At 40.7% G+C, this 19239-nt stretch overlaps 2 protein-coding genes across 3 annotated transcripts in view; both read left to right on the forward strand.

Annotated features, from left to right (window-relative positions):
- The window catches only part of LOC306829490 (A disintegrin and metalloproteinase with thrombospondin motifs 2-like), a 103779-nt gene that overhangs the window by 44992 nt on the left and 39548 nt on the right, over positions 1–19239 (forward strand). For both annotated transcript variants that reach the window (XM_079352536.1, XM_079352537.1), the window contains exon 3: positions 3519–3696. In XM_079352536.1, the coding sequence (XP_079208662.1) occupies positions 3519–3696 (178 nt within the window). The remainder of the gene's footprint in view (positions 1–3518; positions 3697–19239) is intronic.
- Positions 1–19239, forward strand: part of LOC306829495 (uncharacterized protein) — an 87470-nt gene that overhangs the window by 23178 nt on the left and 45053 nt on the right. The window lies entirely within an intron of this gene.

A 19239-nucleotide genomic window follows, 5' to 3' on the forward strand; every position in this document is an offset into this window, starting at 1 on the left:
ATTGGGTGAAAGAGTCTCGAGAGAAGAGTCGAGCTAATTAATTACAATTGAACACGTCACTCTCATCAGCCAAAGGAGCAAAATGAATTTACAGTTACAAAAGAACAGTTTCTAAATGCAGCAGTCTGCCTGCACACACCAAGCTCTCTCTGTTCGCTAGTTGTTAAACCTGCTGACAGTTTTGTTTAGACAGTCGTGCTTTTCAAGGTCTTGCCTTGAACACTGTATGGTCTACTGTGCCTCAGGAATGTCAATAATAGAAGTATATATTCAGTATATTACAAATAGAGATGCCTACCAATGACACTGTGAGCGTGTCTTATAAAATGTTTTCAACATATTTTCTATTTTGTGTTTTGCCAGTTACACTTCATTTCATTTTGTAGAAATAACTTATCAGTGTAGATTACAATTTGATTGGTTAGCAGAGGAATTAAATCCAAAAAGAGTTCAGAAAAGAACTCCTCGTTTTTTGGAATATGGTCAAACTCTATGAAATCGACATGATTTGATTAATTCAGGGTACAGGCTTGAAAGCATCTGTTCATTTGTGACTTTCTGTGACACTACTTGGACAAACCTCTCTGTAATCCCCTCGTCTATAGGACTTGGCTGCTCCTTCTTAGAGGAGATGAAAACAATACCTCTCACTATGGAAGATAAATGCTTTCTATCCACTTTAGCTTTTCAAAGGACATGTCCACTTCCTTAGCTCCCTCACACCTTCAACTCTTTCTGCGATCGATCCTACCATGTCTCCCAGTCCCACATGTCATCTTTTTCTTTGACACGGCACTCCCCTCCCCACTGCTTGGTATTCTGGAGCGGGAATGCATGCACCATCGCAGATCCATCAGCTCCGATCGGAATGCCGCACCACGGCTTGGGGAAATGGAGGGATGAGAAGGGAGAGAGAGGTGGAGAGATAGAGAGAGAAAACAGGGGGGGAAGGGATACAGAGAGAGAGAGGGCAGGTCAGTGGCTTGTCGACATCCTTCCGGGACCAAGGCTCTGACTGACAGAAAGAGGGGGAAAGAGAGAGAAAGAGAGAGAGAGGGGACTGGGCGAGGGCGAGAGTAAAGGCGAGAAAAAGAGCGTCTCTTCTTTTCCGAGGGGCTTCTTTTCCCAATATCACTCTTCTTTCAAATGAGCCTCTCTGAGGTATTCAGGAAGCATACACGCTCTTATACCTCGCTTCCCTCAGAGCTCAAAGGATTCAATAAGCATAGTTGTGTCCATAAAAGAATAGATTTGTATGGTCTACGTGCATAAATACATAAATAAAAGCTGCTTTTATTGGTTCAGGCTCAATGGTGGGTCTGTGCTGTTGATGACAAGTGATATCATAGATTCAGATATGGCCACTGATCTGACCGCTCTCATGACCACACAGCGGACACATTTAAAGGAATAAAGCACAGAGCTAGTTATTCATCGTATAGCTTATTTTTTTAAATTCATGTGAAGTCAAATGACTTGGGTTAAAGCAGTGTGATATGTGAGATGGTCTGGACAACAACAAAAATGTGAGCGACTTATAAACGACATGTACACAGTCAAATCACTCTCAAAACCCTTCATAATATTGACATCCAGTCAGCAAACACATGAAAATTAAAGTAAATCATTCTTTGTGATGTATATATTATTTTCTATACCACTATGATATTTTGTACTTTATTTGAATAGGATATAGAGTGACAGGAGAATTTAGGAGAAAAGAGTGGGGGGGGTGTGTGACGGGATCTCAGAAACGTGTCCTCGACCAGTGTGACGAGGACTGTAACCTCTGTACGTGCGACTCCTGCCAGCTGTGACCCGAAGCTCACTGTGGAGCCAACAGGCCTTTATGATAGTTTGACTTTCAAAACCTTTCATTAGCAAGATTGTTTGTTTTGTGTTTATGACTTCCACTGTTGTGTTTGATCTGTTTGCATGTTTTCTTAAGTTGCAGTGTCATGTGATAACTCAAGAAGAAGAAGACGCATCAAGAAGAATAGAATACTGACTTATTTTAATCATAGTACAAACATATGAGGATAGCCATGTTGATATATCATTCGTATTTATGTCCACTCCTGTAGAATCTGTCACAGGTATGAAATGAGAATATTAAACATACAGGTTTTGCTTTTCAAATTAAAACCTTGATGTACCGTAAGGTTATAAATTATATATATCCTGGTACCATCGCTCGCTCTCTCTCTCTTATGCTCTTTGCAGATACAGTTTTTTTTTTTTTTGCACCTGTATGTAATTTGAGGTTCCATTTCCATTACTCATAAGACCGTTTTCAGATAAACCCAGCCCCTGAAATCTGTATAACACAATCCTTTGTATACACCTTGACCTTTGTTTTAAAGGGCTCTGCTGAATTTAAAGACGCATAAACCAACGCACAGTGCTTTGAAATCAGCAAATACACCAATAGAAAAAAGAGTACCAAAACAGTAAACAGAGGTATGTGTAGAATTAAAAAATATGAAGGAGTACATCTAATATTCAGAATAGAAAGAGGGTTTAAGGAAAATAATGTCAAGCTTTTGTTCTTCTGCATTTATATCATTATTTATTGGGGATAAAGTTTAAATTTGACATATATTTAGTGCATTATAGATCAATATAATTAAATAGGTAATTGTGAAACTTGAATGTCTCTGTACACTTTAGTCCACACATACCTTTTCAACACACACTCCTCTAAATTGTAAACATATTGTTTCACTTCCTGCTCATCAGGTCTTCCCTCCTGCATCTGCAGAAAGAGACACAGACCAGTGCTGATCATATCAACGTTTTCTCTCATCTTCATTTATCGCTCTCTCTCTTAAGCACTCTTCTTCTCAAAAGCCTCTCCATCCTCCCTCTGCGTGTTCTCCCCCATGGCTTCCCTCTACAGCAGTGCGTTGCCGTGGTAATTACCAGTTGTCTTAAACAGACAGATGGAATAAGGAAGAGTGACGGGCAATTTTCCCAATCCTGTGCACACAACTCTTTTTTTTTTTTTTTTTTGCACGTTTTGTATTCAGGATTCTTTCTTGGTTCAGTGTCTTAGCTTCACTCTTTCCGTGTGAGTCTGAATGTGTGTGTGCCTGTGCGTGTGTGTAGGTGTGTGTGTGGTGGACATGGGGAATTACCTGACAGAGCGTGTTAGTTCAGCATGGGAGAGGAACAGTTTCATCTCCTGCTGTTGTGCTAGCCATTTTAGATGCCAGGTGCCACTCTAGGCCTCCCCTGAACCCTGAGAGGGACCACTGCTGTCCCTTCCTTTTTCTCTTCTCCTGACATGCCCCTAACACAGCAATACAGAGAAGAAAAGATGTTGTTGTTTTTTTTTTAAATGTCAGACCAAGAGAGGACTTGAGGATGGATGGAGGAAGAGACGCAAACAAAAGAGGGGCACATTTTAGGAATAGTGTTGTTGTATGAGGCAGTGACACGTATTAACACAATGCCAGAGTTCATTCGTCAACTGATGAATTAATGTCAGCTGATTAATTTTCCAACCTCTCTTTCAGGCTGGTATGATCAGGATGGAGCAGGAGGAGTTTTTCATTGAACCGGTGGAGAGGGGCGATGGAGTGATAGAAAAGGAGGAGGCGGAGGGTGAAGGAGGAAGGACACACATCGTGTATCGCTCCTCGGCTGTAAAGAAAGCGCCCATCGGCAGTGCAGCGGCAGACTACCACTCCAGAGGTCAGTTCTTATCTGCCTTCACTTGTATACACCCTGCCACACTCCGCACTGTTTTACTCCATCTTGTACGTTTTGTCTTGAAGTAACCACGTAAAAGACTCTTAACTGCATGTGAAATCCCTGATCATTCACCATAAGTTAAAAATCAGCAGAATGTGAATATTTCTCTTAACTTTTCGTAGAAATAAAAGCAAGTTTCTAAAACACTGCAAACCGGCTATTCTCTCCAGAAAGAACCCCTTTCTCCTCTCATTCACACCTCGTCGTATAATCTCATCAAACTATTGTATGCAAAGATGGTGACTCACAGTGAGAGCACACCCTGCTGTCAAAAAGATGACACCTACATGCACTCAAACACACCCTCCTGTCACAGCACTAATTTTCAGTCGATAAAGGAGTGACACATGGAGTCACGCTTGTTGGACTGGAGAGGTAGAGCCCTCTGTGTCTATTATAGAATTATACGCTGCCTTGGATGAGTTAACAATTAACAGCTGGCACTCAAGTCGTTTCTTATCATGTGTGCCTCCTTTCTTTCCCCACTTTACAGATGAAATCAATAAAGGGAAACGACAACAAAAATAAGTTATAGAGGAAGCATATTACATACAGTTAGACATGGCATAGCAGCTCAATGATTAAAAGGAGAGCAGGCAAATGTGTGTTTAAGTTGGCTTCAAGGTTTTAACCAAAATAATATTTACATATTTCACTTTCCCTTCTCCACTGTTAGGAGTTGTCCTAGAATCACTTTGATTAGAAGAATTTTGAGGGGGTTTTTTTTATTTTTTTTTACCATATTGCAAAGTAAGTAGAGGCTTCAATCATTGGTTTAACTTGTTTATTTGTGTTATGTGATGTAACTTGAACACATTAGGAAACATTAGAAGTGTCTCTTTTAATAGCACCATTCTGTCGAATGTTTGATTTCTTCAAGAGCACTGAATGATGCTGCACAATTATTTTAGTCTCTACGGCAACATTTGTATTAAAAAAGCTCAGAAACCAAACGTTAATGTTCATAAGGATGTGAAATCATGTTAAATGAAACATATAATCTAGTAGACCACCCCCAAATAACATAGACTAAAAACAAAAAAGACTCTCATGTCATTACATTTACGTTCAGTATTTTTCTCTTTAAATGAAGTTCTATATCATTCATAGGAATAAAAAAAAATTAAGGGATTAATACATAGACATCACAACATGTATCTATGATAGGACTGTGTAAGGGATTGTCATGAAAAAAGCAGCTTTTTATTCAGTGACCCGAGAAGGTCTTTTCTTTTCGCTTACAGATGGTAAAATAAAATATTGTATTTCTTGTTAAGTTTTTAAAAGTGGCTACATAAAAAAAAACAGCGAGGGAAAAAATATACATTTTATGTTATAATAAAATCTATTGCTAGCTGAGTTGTCATTTAAAAGCTTAAGTTGGTCAAAAAAAAAAAAACGTTAACTGCACTGCATGCCTTAGGCTTGTGTCAGAAGAAGTAACCGCCTGATCACTGTGATTGATCCAACGCCTACAAGATAATCAATTGTGAACCCGACCAGTGCAAGAGTCTGCACCTCTTCTAATCACCAAAGCCAAAAATACTCTCACAGAAGCGAGTCTTCCATGATGTACAGGAGCGAGTTGAGGTGCTTCATAACGAGTGTATCTCCATAGATGAGATCTGTGTCTTCCTATTCTGAGATGCGAGCATGTCTAATAATATACAGAGAGAGAGAGAGAGTTTCCATAGGAACACCCAGAGAGGACAGACTGCATTAGAGTAACACAGATCTGCTCCCACTGTTACTGATACCTGGCAGAACAGCCGCACACACAAACACAGGCGTACACACACTCTGAAACACCTAAAGTCACACACACACACACACTCACGTACAGGATGTAACCACACGCAGCTTACACAACTCCCTTGATCATACATTTACGCTTGTGAACACACGTGAGCTGTCTGCACACACACACACACACACGTTCACACGTACGCGTTAACACACTCACACGCACGCGCGCACACACACACACAACACGTCTCACAGCTCCTTGTTTCCTTTGAATCTCTCTTTCTAATGAAGAGTGGGGTGCAGATCAATAGCGTAGGATAGAACAGGCCACAGTGTGTGTGTGTGTGTTTGTGTGTGCGGCTGTTTGTGTGCGTGTCTGTGTGGCGTGGGCAAGAATTCTGTGGTAGTCTGGCTTTGAGTGCTGGGATTATTCAAGGCTAAACAGACAGACCGACAGACAGACAGACCGACAGACAGACAGACCGACAGACAGACAGACAGACAGACAGACAGACAGACAGACAGACAGACAGACAGACAGACAGACAGACAGACAGGATGTGCTGCTCCCAGTGGCATTTGATGTGGATCTCTCTCTTTCTTGCCTTTTCCTTTTTATCTCAGCTATTCTAGACCATAACATTATGTAAACAAAGGTTCACCTTCCAGTTGTTACATCAAATCACTGTAATATCACACATACATGCTCACATAACACAGTATGGATCCTGTTGCCTTTACACTCTTTTTCTCACCTCCCCAAACATCCTCCACCAATTTATTCTGTTATATTCTCCTCCTCAGACAATCACATCCCCTTGTAGATCAATCAGGCACATTAAGGATTTAATTAATAATCAATCAATCATTTCTGGAGATCTCCTTCTTAATTCACCGCCAGTTATTGAATGCAGGACTCATTTCCTGGCTAAAGACAGAGGAATGGAAGTTATTTTTAGACAGGTAATCGAGGAGCCCAAAGAGAGGAGAGTAAGCGAGACGAAGAAGGCGCGAGATTGATCGCTTTCTTAGACCATAAGCTGAGGAGGTGTGAGTCAATGTCCTAAGTGGAGAGAGCAGGCTGTATTATGAATGTGGCACATTCGTCAATTAATCGGTGCGGCGATAGAAAATGAAGGATTGCCATTCATTTTTAGCTGGGCGGACAGAGCTCCATCCTTCAATCTGTCTGCTCTCCGCCCCCTACAATTTTATCTCATCTCCTCCTTTATGGGTGGATTTGATCAATGACTCTCAGTTCTACTCATTTTATTTAACCTTAATCTCTCCTCCCTGTTTTTAGAATTTCATGTTTTACTTTTGTTGGCCCATTCCTGTCATCTCGTGAAAAAATTAAGATCATTTTTGTAAAGGTTTATTTTTGGGCTTGTTGTGCCTTTATTTAAAGATAGTACAGTTAATATATGTTTTCTTACGTCTGACTAAGATACCCACACAACTGCTACTTGTGTTGTCATCACAGAGCAATTGTTGTAGTTTTTTTTAGCTGTTGTTTTTTTTAAGGCTGGGCAGTTAGGGTGGGGTTGTTGTATTTTGTCTTGTGGGACTGGCTTGTCTGTGTGGACGCACTGCTTTAACTGCATGTTTGCAAGCATATGTATGCGTGCCACTGCAGTGTTGTGTCCAGGGTACTGGGACATGCCTAAACAGATGGACTACCAGAGGGTTTTTTCCCATAATCCCCCGCACCTAGATGGCTACCTAGACAAAACTCACAAATATAAGGTTTACATAAAAGTCTGCGTGTTATCATGTTAAAAGACCCTGTGTCTTACTGTTGTTTATAACTACAGAAAAGACATTCACCCATGAGCTACATCGTCCCTCCAGTGTATTGAAAAAATAATATTCTGGGTTTTATTTTGGTAGCATACTAAATTCAGTTCTGATCTTGTCTATTGTACTCAGAATTGTATATCAAATTTTTCATCCTTTGCAGCTGACTTCTTTTCATTGACATTTCAGAGGTCTGTATTGTTCTCTGAGTAGAGAGGCTCTCTGCCGCCTCTGGGCAAAGGAAGTTACAATTAGCTGGTGGACTGACACTGGGCGTAGGTCTGAGGCAGCAACACAGCAAAAGAGAGAATTAGTTAAACCCTCAGGTGCTGCTTTTCTATGTGCTTTACTGTATTCTGCTTTTTATTGTTTTTGCTGATGTGCACTGTTATCAGATCACTGTTGTTCTCTTGTTGTTTGCTATCCACATAGAGAATGGATACAGTGACGAATCAGCTTTAGCCTGAGTTGAGAGGAAGCCAAAGAGGGTCAGAAAGAGGCCAGTGGTGCTAGTCAATGTAGCTTAATGTCTGCCTCGCACATCCAGAAAATGAAGGGGCCTCCCTCAGGAAACCACTCTCTTTTCTATCTCTCTCACACATTTTAGTCTCTCCTCCTTGCTCTTGCTCAGTCTCTGCTGGTGTGACACAAGGATAGTCGTATACTGCAGGGGTTTTTAAGAGGACAGACGTGACTAAGCACTTAAGAGTTGCGAGGGCACACGCACATCACGAAAATGGCCTAAACTCAAGCTAAAGTTGAAACAGGGTTTTGCAGGACAACTTGTCTGTTATTTGAATCCCAGATAGAATAATACTAAATTGTCTACACTATCCGTGCAAATGGAAGAAAAAAAATATTTTGGTTGTACTGTGCAAAGATGTAAAAAAAAAAACACAACATCACAGTTAATACAAGTTAAATAGATATCCCCAAAATATTGATGACACCATCATGCTGCATCTGCAACATCCGGTTCCAGGGTTAAAGAAATACACTATATATACTTGGCATTTGGCTTGTCTTCAATAATATGTCACTCTGTTAGCACTTGTTTGTTTTTATGATTATTAAAAAAAACCTTTTCTATGGGGGGGAGGGGGGGGGGGGGAATTGATGGTACCAGATCGATGCATTTACAAGCAAACCTGCTGACACTGCATTTTTGGTAGTATTACAGGTGTTTAAATTGCTATCAATCGATAATCAAAAACGTCCGTGTGCCACCCTTACCTTCTCTTAACTTGGTATATTTACTGCACAGTATTCACATTGGGAGGTCTTTTACACGTTTTATCTCCTAATAAAGTAATTGAAATAGTATAACTGACTGTTGACCCGTCACTAACTGGTCCAGTTGCCTGTCCACAGGTTGTACTTATTTCTAACATTATGCTCTATTAGCGTGACCTGGCACAGTTAAGTGAAGCCACGTACTCCCATTGCAGCACCATCTTCGGGTTCATCTTAAAGTACAACTGACCCTCTAAGCTCTGGCGTGAATTAAATCAGAGAATCCTAAGAATGTAAAAGCTGTTTTTTTAAGCTCCTAAAGTAGTAGTTATAGAAGAGAATTCCTTTCTGTTTATACTTTATGTAAACAATGTCTTTTTCCATGGCTTGGCTGAGGCAGAGCATTTTTAGCTTTTACAGAAAGAATCAACTGCTTTGCAGCAAATTCCAGAATTTGCACTCATAAACTTCAGTGACCATAATAATGTGTTTAAATATGGTCTGTCATGATAACAGTCCAGAATATAAGTATACCCTATTCAGGAACAGAAAGCACTCAATTGAAACTTACAGGAATTAGTGCGTGAAGAGCACAAAAAAAAAGTAAACCATTTTGTTCACCTCATGCAATATTTTTGTTTGATTTATAGATTTTTTTATTTAACTTTACAAATGTCTGATTCTAAATTTGACTCTTAATTTTGTGTCCATCCAAGAGAACTGGGTACAGACCTGCTGGTTGTTCGGTGGTGCCACATTGAAGCAAAAGCTGTTACTGATTTCAGGTCAACAGAGCAGCAGCGCCACACTCCATTTCACAGCTTACATTATTGACATGTGTTTTATGTATGTAATAATGTGTAATGCTATGAAATAATATGGGGGTTTTATAGGGCAGGAGGGAACAGCTTTGGATTAGCTGTTTGCTTTCGCACATACCTGCAAACACAAACACACATGCAGCCAAGCAGAAACACACACTAAGAACCAAACACAGACACAAGTGCAAAAATACTCAAACACACACACACACACACACACACACACACACACACACGTGTACTGAATGTATGTGTGAAGCAGTGCTTGCCCAGGTGTGCCTTTGGGAGGAAATTGCAGTGTTAGGAGGGGAAGTATTCCAGAAGCCAGCTGCTTCCTCTCCCCCTCTCTTTGGCCAAGGGCGGGTTCCCATGAGAGCCGGACTGGCTTTTTACCACACAGTCAGCGTGTGTGTGCGTGGGTGCACAGTCATGCATTCCTGCATGTATGTGTGCTTCGCTGTGCATATGCAGGTTTTCCTTACTCCGTTTCACTTATAACTGACAGCATTTATGTGTCCACCTGTGCGTGCGTGTGTGTGTGTTATTGTGTTGTCTGTGTGCAAACACTGCATACCTCTGTGTGTGTTCTCCCTCTGGCTCGTCTGACTCCTCACCTGCTCGTAAGATCCCAGCAGGCCTCTATTGAGCCATCAGTCGAGGTGCCACAGCGCTGCCTTTAAACAGAGCATGCAGTACTCTGGATAATAGCAGGGCGCGGCTGACCTCTGCTCCAGTCTTCAGCCGCCACTGCTGCACTGACCCACACACAATGCTTGTAAGTCTGTGTGTGCTTGTGGTTTTGTCTGTCTGCGAGATAGAGAAAGTGGGGCACACAGAAAAAAAATCCTTGGAGCTATGAAAGGGTGTAGTGTTTTTACGGACGTAATGACTTCACTACTGTATAATCATCGTGATCATAGTGTTTAGGAGAGATTATCACCTTACTGAGCCTTGTTGCCTCTGATGTTTTGTTCATTTTTCGGATGCGCACTCTTAATATTGCATTCCAGCTGTAGGCTAAGCATAGTGTGTTTCTTGTATGTACTTATTTGCCCTGCTACATTAGCAAGGGTCCCCGTGCTCAAAAGCCCATAAAATATTTCATCCAAACACATCACATCCACAATGTGATGTGTGACAGACATAAGTAAATCGCATAGTTGTCTCGACTTAGTTAGGCTCCTGGTGCTCAAGAGAGGGAAGGTGAGAGACAAGTTCCGCTTCACTCTGGACAACGCTCAGATTCCATCGATTACCGAGAATCAAGAGCCTCGGCAAGACCTTTGATTGCACCCTGAAAGATGCTGTGTCGATCAAGGCCACAAACCGGGAGCTGGCGGCGTGGCTGACGGCAGTGGACAAGTGGGGTCTGCCTGGTAAATTCAAGACCTGGAGGTTGAATTTTTGAATTTCAAAGTATTTCAATGAGTGCCCTATAAAGGGTTAACACTGTTTTAGGGACCACATTTTCCTCTAAGGACAGTTTGTGTATAGAGTTATCAATATATACTACATTATCTGTACACTAATCTGTACATAACCATCATCATCATCATTATAAAGTAGTACTTTTCCTTTTTTAGGTTTCATAAGCAATAATATCATGATATGATACACTGTCTCACAGCATCTTCTTTGTTCGTGTGCTCAAGCAGATCTGCTGGCCTCGCTCACAGCAGCAGGTACATCTGGGTGTGGGGACATTTACGTGTGACAGAGCTCCCTAGAGGTGGCCACTGCTCTGTGTTAGCGTCAGTTATGTAACCAGCCAACCTCGGGGACAGAAGCTCATGGAGGATGAGATGGCGTGTGACTTCCTTCCTCCCACTGCTGTCACAGTGCTGCAAAGACACTATACACATGCACACACACACATGCTGTGTTAAATGTGGCACCCCTCAAAGAAGTGTGGGAGCTAATGTTGTCGCTGAATAAGCTTCCTCGATGTGAGCACTTGCGCAGGAAAATTTGACATTGTTTTTCTTACATTGAAGCTAAATACAGCTATGGTGAATAAAACACGTGTTTCAGTTATTTTGCAGGGTTTGGCTCCTCCCAGCACTATGTAGAGGATCTCCTGTTTAGATTGAGTTTAACGACTCCACCCGCCTTAAATAAAAGCTAACCAGGCAGAATAATGTAAAACAGCTGTGTGGGTGCATAGGACCATTTAACAGAGATAAAATAACATGAGCAACCTCTCTCTAATACAGCATGCAGGTTTATGCAGCAATGTGTGTGTAAAGAGGATGTAATAGCATTGCAGATGATTCAGAGGTTAATGGAGCCTCTCATGTGAATTAGGCTTTCATCGCTCAGGAGACCCAAATAATTCACCACTATTATAGCAGTTTCCTCACTCTGTACATTTGCAGCAGTCTTTTATCTCATACAGAGAAAGCCTGTTACTTCAGGACTTAACCATTATGGATGTTTTGCGAATGATTCTACCAAAGCTTTGAGCGTCAAAAGAAAAATACAGTGCGTAACAATGAAGGGACAATTACAACTGAAAGTCCACCTTTTGGCTTTTCTGGAGCTGTCATCTAAAAGCACAAATACAAAAGTCCAATATGAGATATTTAACCCCATGACAAACTCCACCCACTGATGGGGATCAATTCGGAGAGTGAAAACATTATCTTTGTACTGAAAGTGAAGCTGAGACGAGAGAGAAGAGGTCACACTATCTATCACATTAATGATATGTCAGTTTTGTCTGTCATTATAAAATGACTTTACATTCTGCTTCGCGCTTTGTTACTCTACATATTCTGATTTTCGAAGCTACTATAAACAAAATATCATGCAAGTAGCTATGAAAGATTTCAGGAGGTTAAAGCAAACACGATTCAATTTTTCAACTTTTAGCAGTGATTGTTAAAGACAGATCCGGTTTTTCTCTTTGTGTACACAACAACACCGATGCACAGACGTCCATGCAGTGAGAATGAACTGTCAAAGTGTGGTGCAAGCCTCATGGCTGCTGTCTGATTAGCAGAGTGATGTGTGGTGGTGGGAGTTTGTTAGGCTGCAGTTCATTTGCAGCTGCACACCCTGGGGAACTTTAATTGAATAAACCGCTGCTCGGTGCTTCTTCAGTCAACAATGGCTGTAAATGGCTATAGCATGAGTATCGAGGACACGCATACTATTTAGGAAGGATAGCCTCTAAGATGCTGTTAGTTGTATTTCAATTGTGATAAAAACTGTTGGATACATTCTTTAAAAAGAGAGAAACTCCATCCTCCTGAGACATCCGTTCTCTACTCAAAGGGAGCCTCATGATATGTCTCGTAGCATTAGTCTGATGTGTTCAGATATAGCTCAAATAGGCTGGCTGTAGAGAAAAGAAGATGGAGGGAAGGTCCACTCGGAGCTTAGCGGGAGCTGAACACACATTTGTCATTCAGTTTACTGCACTCGATGAACCTGTGTGGCTGTCAAATCCAGGCGGGTCATGTTGATGTGGCTGTCTGTACGCTGCTGATCCCTGACCTTTTACTGCTGTGTGCTTGTGTCGAGCAATTACGGTAACACAGTGGCGGTAGGGCTGCAGGATGGGTTATTAGTCTTCATTTTTCAGAGCTACAATAATCTAATCATACTTTTAATTGTGTTTTCCTCCGCCTCCTCCTCCTCCCGGCTGCGTTCACACTCTGTGTTGTTTTTGCAGCAGCATGATTTACTCACTCCCGAGGAGAGGAAACAACTCATGGAGCACTTCTCATTTAATCCATGATATTATATCACAAGTAATTGAATGAATGAATTGCCACTTTATTTACAATCCAAATAATTCATTATAGTAAATTAAAGTTAATATTACTTCCAAATTAGGGAGACGATGGGCCTATTGTAGTCAAAGGTGCGTGACACTTGTTTGTGTGGTGCAGTAGTTATATATGAATGTGTATCTAAAATGAATCAAGAAAGCAGTAAACAGAAGCATCATTTTTGTGTGTGACATTTTTTACAGAGTGCTTAATGTAAAATGAATGTTTTAGGTTAATTCAAGATTAAAGGACTTTAAGGCACATGAAATTAAATACATTCATGAAAAACAACATTGGTTGGATATATAGGCAATATATTAGTTGGTAAGGCTTGATAGATTAGTGTACTTCATTTAAACATCATGCCCCTTGCTTCTGCAGCTCTGTCTTCTGTTTATTTTTACACACTGATATAAATCCCTTTTCTGAGTCGATGTTTTTCTCTTCTGCTCATTTGTTTTGCTTAATATGCTTTGGTTGAAGCATAATTAGTCTTTTGGATTACATGAAATCCATTCTGATCACTGTGACTGGGTGAGGGATTTTTCAAAGGAAGATTTGAGACTATGAAGGTTTATTCTCTGATGGACAGACTGCCCAACAGAACTGTAGTATTGGTTCTGAAACTTGAAATTTGAGACGATGATAAAAAAAAAAGTGTACTTTCACGTAATTTACTAAAACAATCAGGAAGTTTTCTTTTTTTTTTAAAGCCTGTCTTTCTCCCTGACACTAAGCTATTGTTCAAAGAAAATGTCCCTTTGAAACACACGTGACATAAGCCTGCCCTGAAACCCTTGTAATTGTGCCTCAGCTACAAGCACCAGCTTTCAAAATACAGGCAATCCCATGCAGATGATTTACAGTAAACATGGAAACAATTGGAAATAAATCCAATTAAATGTTTCCCTCCTATGCAAATACAAAGTTTAATAATACAAATGTTTTTTATGTGGAAACTATTTTTGATTATCAAAGAACATGCTGATAAAAAGCCACTTCATTTGGATCAGGCTCAGTTTAAATGTCTACTGTTGTCAAAAGTTAATGTGAGTGTTGACTGCTGAAGCACTCATCAGTTTGTTGCTCTGTTAGTTGATCTGTATGTGCAGAGTGTGTAGAACATGTAATTGAGTCACTGGTTTAAGCGGTGAGTTGGACTGTGGAAGCCCTTTGTGTAACGTGTCCTCTGCAGCTGCAGTCACAATCACACTGAGACAATTACAGGCATGCTGGCGTGTCTTCACGGCCTTACTCTGTGTGTGTGTGTGTGTGTGTGTGCGTGTGTTTGTGTGTGTCACCGCAGATCAGCTTATCTGTGAACTCTACCTCTCCTGCCATATGTGTCGTCCTGTAGCGATGAGACAGAGATAGATCATCCTCCACAGCAGATGTGCTGACACAAGAGAAAAGTTAGTTCACTTCCCTGGCAGATTTCCCACGTTCCTCCTGTGATCCTCCTCTATCGCAGACTTCTTACCGTCGCGCAAAACTGTGGGAGATTTTGGAATAGATTCCCAATCAAGCTGACAAACCCTGGTGTTCTGGCATGTCATTATCTGAGGCTTTGTGTGTGTGTATGGGGGGGATCTGCTCTATCGTATCCTGCTCATGCATATCAGTGCTAGTCGTACAAAACTATGCGCTCCTTATTTTGACAGTTTATTTTAGCGTTTCTTTGGTGAGGGGTGAGTTGAAAGAGATGTGAGGGTGAACAAATGGTTGATAACATTTAATTAATAACATGAAAGTTCCAAGAAACATCATAGATCATTTTTTGTAAACGTGTTTGATTGAAAAAACAAGTGCTTTGTTGTTTTTGTTTTGTTTTTTTGTCTTTACATATTATTGCTGTTTCCTTGAAGACAAATACTGGAGTCAACAATTAATTTCCAAACTAGACTGTTTTAATTTGATTTAACAAAAATAATGGATTATGTGTTCAGTTTCCTGTGTTGGAATGGCATTCTGCCAGTAATATTTGCCTTCTTCCGTTGCTTTTGTGCTTCTAAAAGCTGGCTTATAGCTTCAGCCACTCCACTAATGGAGGTCGATGTTCTCAGAGAAGGACTTGATGCACAAACAATATCATTCAGTGTAACTTTTTCAAGGCAGGAACCAAACGAAAGGCTGGAGGACACACACCACTTAAAGTAAATATCAGAGGAGTAAAGGACTAACGTTTGGACACACTGCATCTTCCTTGGAGTCAAACAGAGGGTTTTAAAGAATTAGCTGGTCAGACATTGCTGAAAACACACCGATCGATTAATCGGCCATGAGCTGATGTTATGGTATCAAGTGATTATCATATCAGCTAATTTGATCGCAGATATGTGCCAATATTACTAGATTTATTCACCAGTCAGATAGCGTTTCATTTAAGTTTCACTGTATTACACTAGCTGTTCTCTGTCACCACCAGCAGAGGGTGTTATATGGATTAGAACATTATCACTCGCCCGTTTTATCGGATTCGATTTTTCTCTCTTCCTAATCCCGATATCCGTGTCGGCACCAAATATCCCACACCGGCCGGGCCGTGGTGATAAATCATCAAATACTCCTCTGTCCTCACTTCTAGTTAGATCTTTGGTTGATGAACAAACAAACGAAGCAAGAACCTTGAACTGGGTAAGAGATTTTTTTCATCATAATTTGTCCTGCTCCTGAGTTAACTTCTCTTTGCCACACTATTGTAATGACTCTGGGTCTGTTGTGAGATCGCAGCGTGTCTGATCATACAAAGAATGACTCACATGCAGTTCAGCACAAGCCAAGCTCAGTCCTGGCTTGTGTTCTTCCACGTTTCCTCCCCCTGTGTCTCTCTCTGTGTTATATGGCGTCAATATCACAAGTAGAGATGGTTGACTTCACTGGTCGCTCAAATTCTTTTGACGCCGACTATAAAACATAATAAATACAATTACTTGTGATGTTTTCGGTGTATCCTGCAGTGTAACTGTGTCTCACACATTCTGTTTGCTGTGGCCTCTACTTTCAAAGAGATAAACAAAAGCGAAAGAGGAATTGTGAAGTAAAGAGCAGGCAGCCAATAAGCGAAGCCAGAGGCAAACTCATTACTTCAGATCAAACCTTCACTGCAGGACAATGAGTTATGTTGCTGCTTATTTCAAATACAAACAGTCAAAAAAGGAGAAAAAAATTAATTGTTGCCAATACGCTCGACCTTAACATAACAGCTGGGGACACTGTTAAATGTTTCACCAACAAAGCTGTCATTGAGGACTTTCAGGAAAAGAAATCTGCAATGAGGAGTTGTCTTCAGACGTAAATGAAGGAAACGGGGAAACTGCAGCAGCCTCACTGTCACAACATCTCTATGAGGGTTATTTTTACTCTGAAAGCAGATAAACACAGCAATTACTAATGTTTAGCTTAGCTGCTAAAACACAAAGCCAGCTAAATCCTTCTAATTAAGTCCAGAGTGGTAAGAAAAGAAGGAATAATTCTTCAGAGGAATGAGAAGATGTAGTTTTCTAGTTATAATCTGCTTTAATCCCAGTTTTGATGGGTTTGTGGTTTTAATACCTCTATTCTATTGACACCCCCACACAATCTCAAGATGAGGAGATCCCTCAGTTTATCTTGCAGTGTGTTTGTGTGATGCTCTTTCAAACGAGCAGGCGTTCTTGTTTTCCATGGCAAAATGTATCCAGAGTGTAAAAAAAGCATCCACAGACGGGGTGGTGTTGTCTTCCTGTGGTAAGCGTGTGGCTCTCTCTGTCTGGGTAGTCAGGGCTGAGATTGCCAATAAATAGTGGCCGCTGGCCTTCAGCATCGCCAGCGGGGAAAGATTTGTGTCCTCGTATCTGATTGGTCCATGCTCAAGGAAGAGAACAAACCATCTTGTTAATCAGGGCACACTATGGGGACACAGTGTGTGTGTGTTTATGTGCCAATCACATTCAACTGTGGTGGCACGTTGTCAAAATACTGTGTGTGCGTGTGTTTGTGTGTGTGTGTGTGTGTGTGCGTGTGCGTGTGTGTGTGAGCCAGAGAAAGTGAGTGTTGTATGTGTGTAATATTATGTCAGCCGATTGAGACAGCAGCAGTGCAGAGCTGAGCTGATGGCTGACAGATGACTGGGTGTTAAAGGCCACAGGAGCAGCCATGACTCACACGTGTGTGTGTGTGTGTGTGCATTTCTGTGTGTGTGTGTGTGTGCATTTTTGTGTGTGTGTGTGTGTGTATGTGCTCACACTTCTGGCTGCTAAGGTTGTCAAATTACCATCCTACCTGCGCTTACATTCCTCTTAGAACCAATTTTCACCTTTTTGGCTGCCAAATAAAGTCTACTGTCATGTCAAGTCTGAGTACTGTCACTTTGTCATAGATTAAATAACGTGCTAAACACTCAGCAAACTTTCCAGTCTAAGGAAAGCAGGCAATATATATCCAGATGGTTAACTTTTTTTAAGCTGTTTAATTACTTTGTGTTGCTTTTAGGGTAGAAACTCATAATAACTGTTTGCTTTCTTAGTTCTGTAACTGTGTCATACTGCCGTGTTTTAGTTCTCACACTGCAGAGCAACGCTGATTCTAATCAAAAGCAACAAAACCTTGAAAACTGGACTTCTTAGTTTGTCGTCGTATAGAGCATGTAAAAGAAAAAAAAGAAAAATTCTGTTGAAAATGAGAATCCATCGAAACATTGGGTTAAACCTTTCAGTAAGCTGTCTTTCCAGCCTGATGTTCTATCAGCTCACAAATAAAGACAAGAGAAAGATGTATGGTACAGTTATATGTGCCTTTTAAAAGAAAAGCTGTCTATACTGGATTTGTGCTAGCAGCTAATGTAGCAGCTCCCTTTTTCCATTTATTTAAAATGTATTAAACCCTGTAAAACCTCATTGAGATTAAGACTCATTTACAAGAGTGATCTAGAAACACAGTCATTGCAATGACTTCATATTGCACTTTCTGGTGGCACAACTTCTAAATTAGCTCCCGAATGATGTGTGTTGAATTCATGTAGCTGAACATTTCCTTTCTCTTTTCCCTCATCTTTTTATATCATCCCATCCAACCTATTCCATTCCTGGCATTTTCCTTTCCTTCTTCCAGCTCCATCACCTGTTCTGTCCTGGAGGTAGCCCCAGGGCTGCTAGGTGTGTGGAGGTGCAGGAGCATCCACGAACCTGACTTGCATGAGCTGCAGCTTCTCTTTGAATTCACTTTTAGTTGCATTAGTCTATTCCTTTAAATCCAGAGGGTATTACTCCAAAGATTTGGAATTATGAATCCACAATTTGTCTTCTTTCAGTAAACTTTAAACCCCATAAAAGTCAATTAATTACTAAATTATTACCCCTCTAATAGTTAACAAAACTTAAATCCTCCATCCTCTGACAATAAAAGTTGTCAAGCAATATTGTTTCCCCAGTCTATATTACCTGGCTCATATATAATGAAAGCACAGGGTCAGAGTCAAAGAAGTAGAAGGTAATGTGCTGTATAAATAAAACATTAATAATCAGCCAATTAACAAATTGACATCAAGCGTGTCCCAGGAATCCAGATGAGACACCCGCACGATGCAAGAAGATGATTTACATTAGCCTTATGCAGGACAATGCAGGTTGTGTGGCGGGAAGATTGTCAGTAAGGTTGGAGAAGAGGATGCACAGATTGAAAATTGTTTGTAACTGAGTTGTTGATTAAAAAAAGTGTTGAGGGTTTCTTGACTACATTTTACCCTCCAACTGTATTTTAATCTAAAGAAACACTGATTGCTTTTCTCTCCTTCTCTTTAGTCTTTCGTTTCATTCCTCGCCCTCCTTGTCTCAATTCACTTCAGTGTAATTCATCAGAGGATGGGGAATGCTGCAGGTTCGTTGGCCTTATATGTTCACACATAAGCACACAGCTGACAGCACTGTGAAGTCATGTAAAGTATAATAATCAGAATTATTGTACACTATAGTTCCCAAAATAAGAATAAAAAAGGTAATGCTGTGGTAGGATATGCATTAAAGCAGATTGTTAAACAAGGAACAGTGAGCTCTCATTATATAGCGATTGAAGTTTGAAAACACCTCATTGTGGACTGTATAAATTAAAAACATGTGCTCCTGTAATCTGCTGAC

This window comes from Symphodus melops (genome assembly GCF_947650265.1).
Source record: "Symphodus melops genome assembly, chromosome: 9".
In the NCBI taxonomy this organism is placed as follows: domain Eukaryota; kingdom Metazoa; phylum Chordata; class Actinopteri; order Labriformes; family Labridae; genus Symphodus; species Symphodus melops.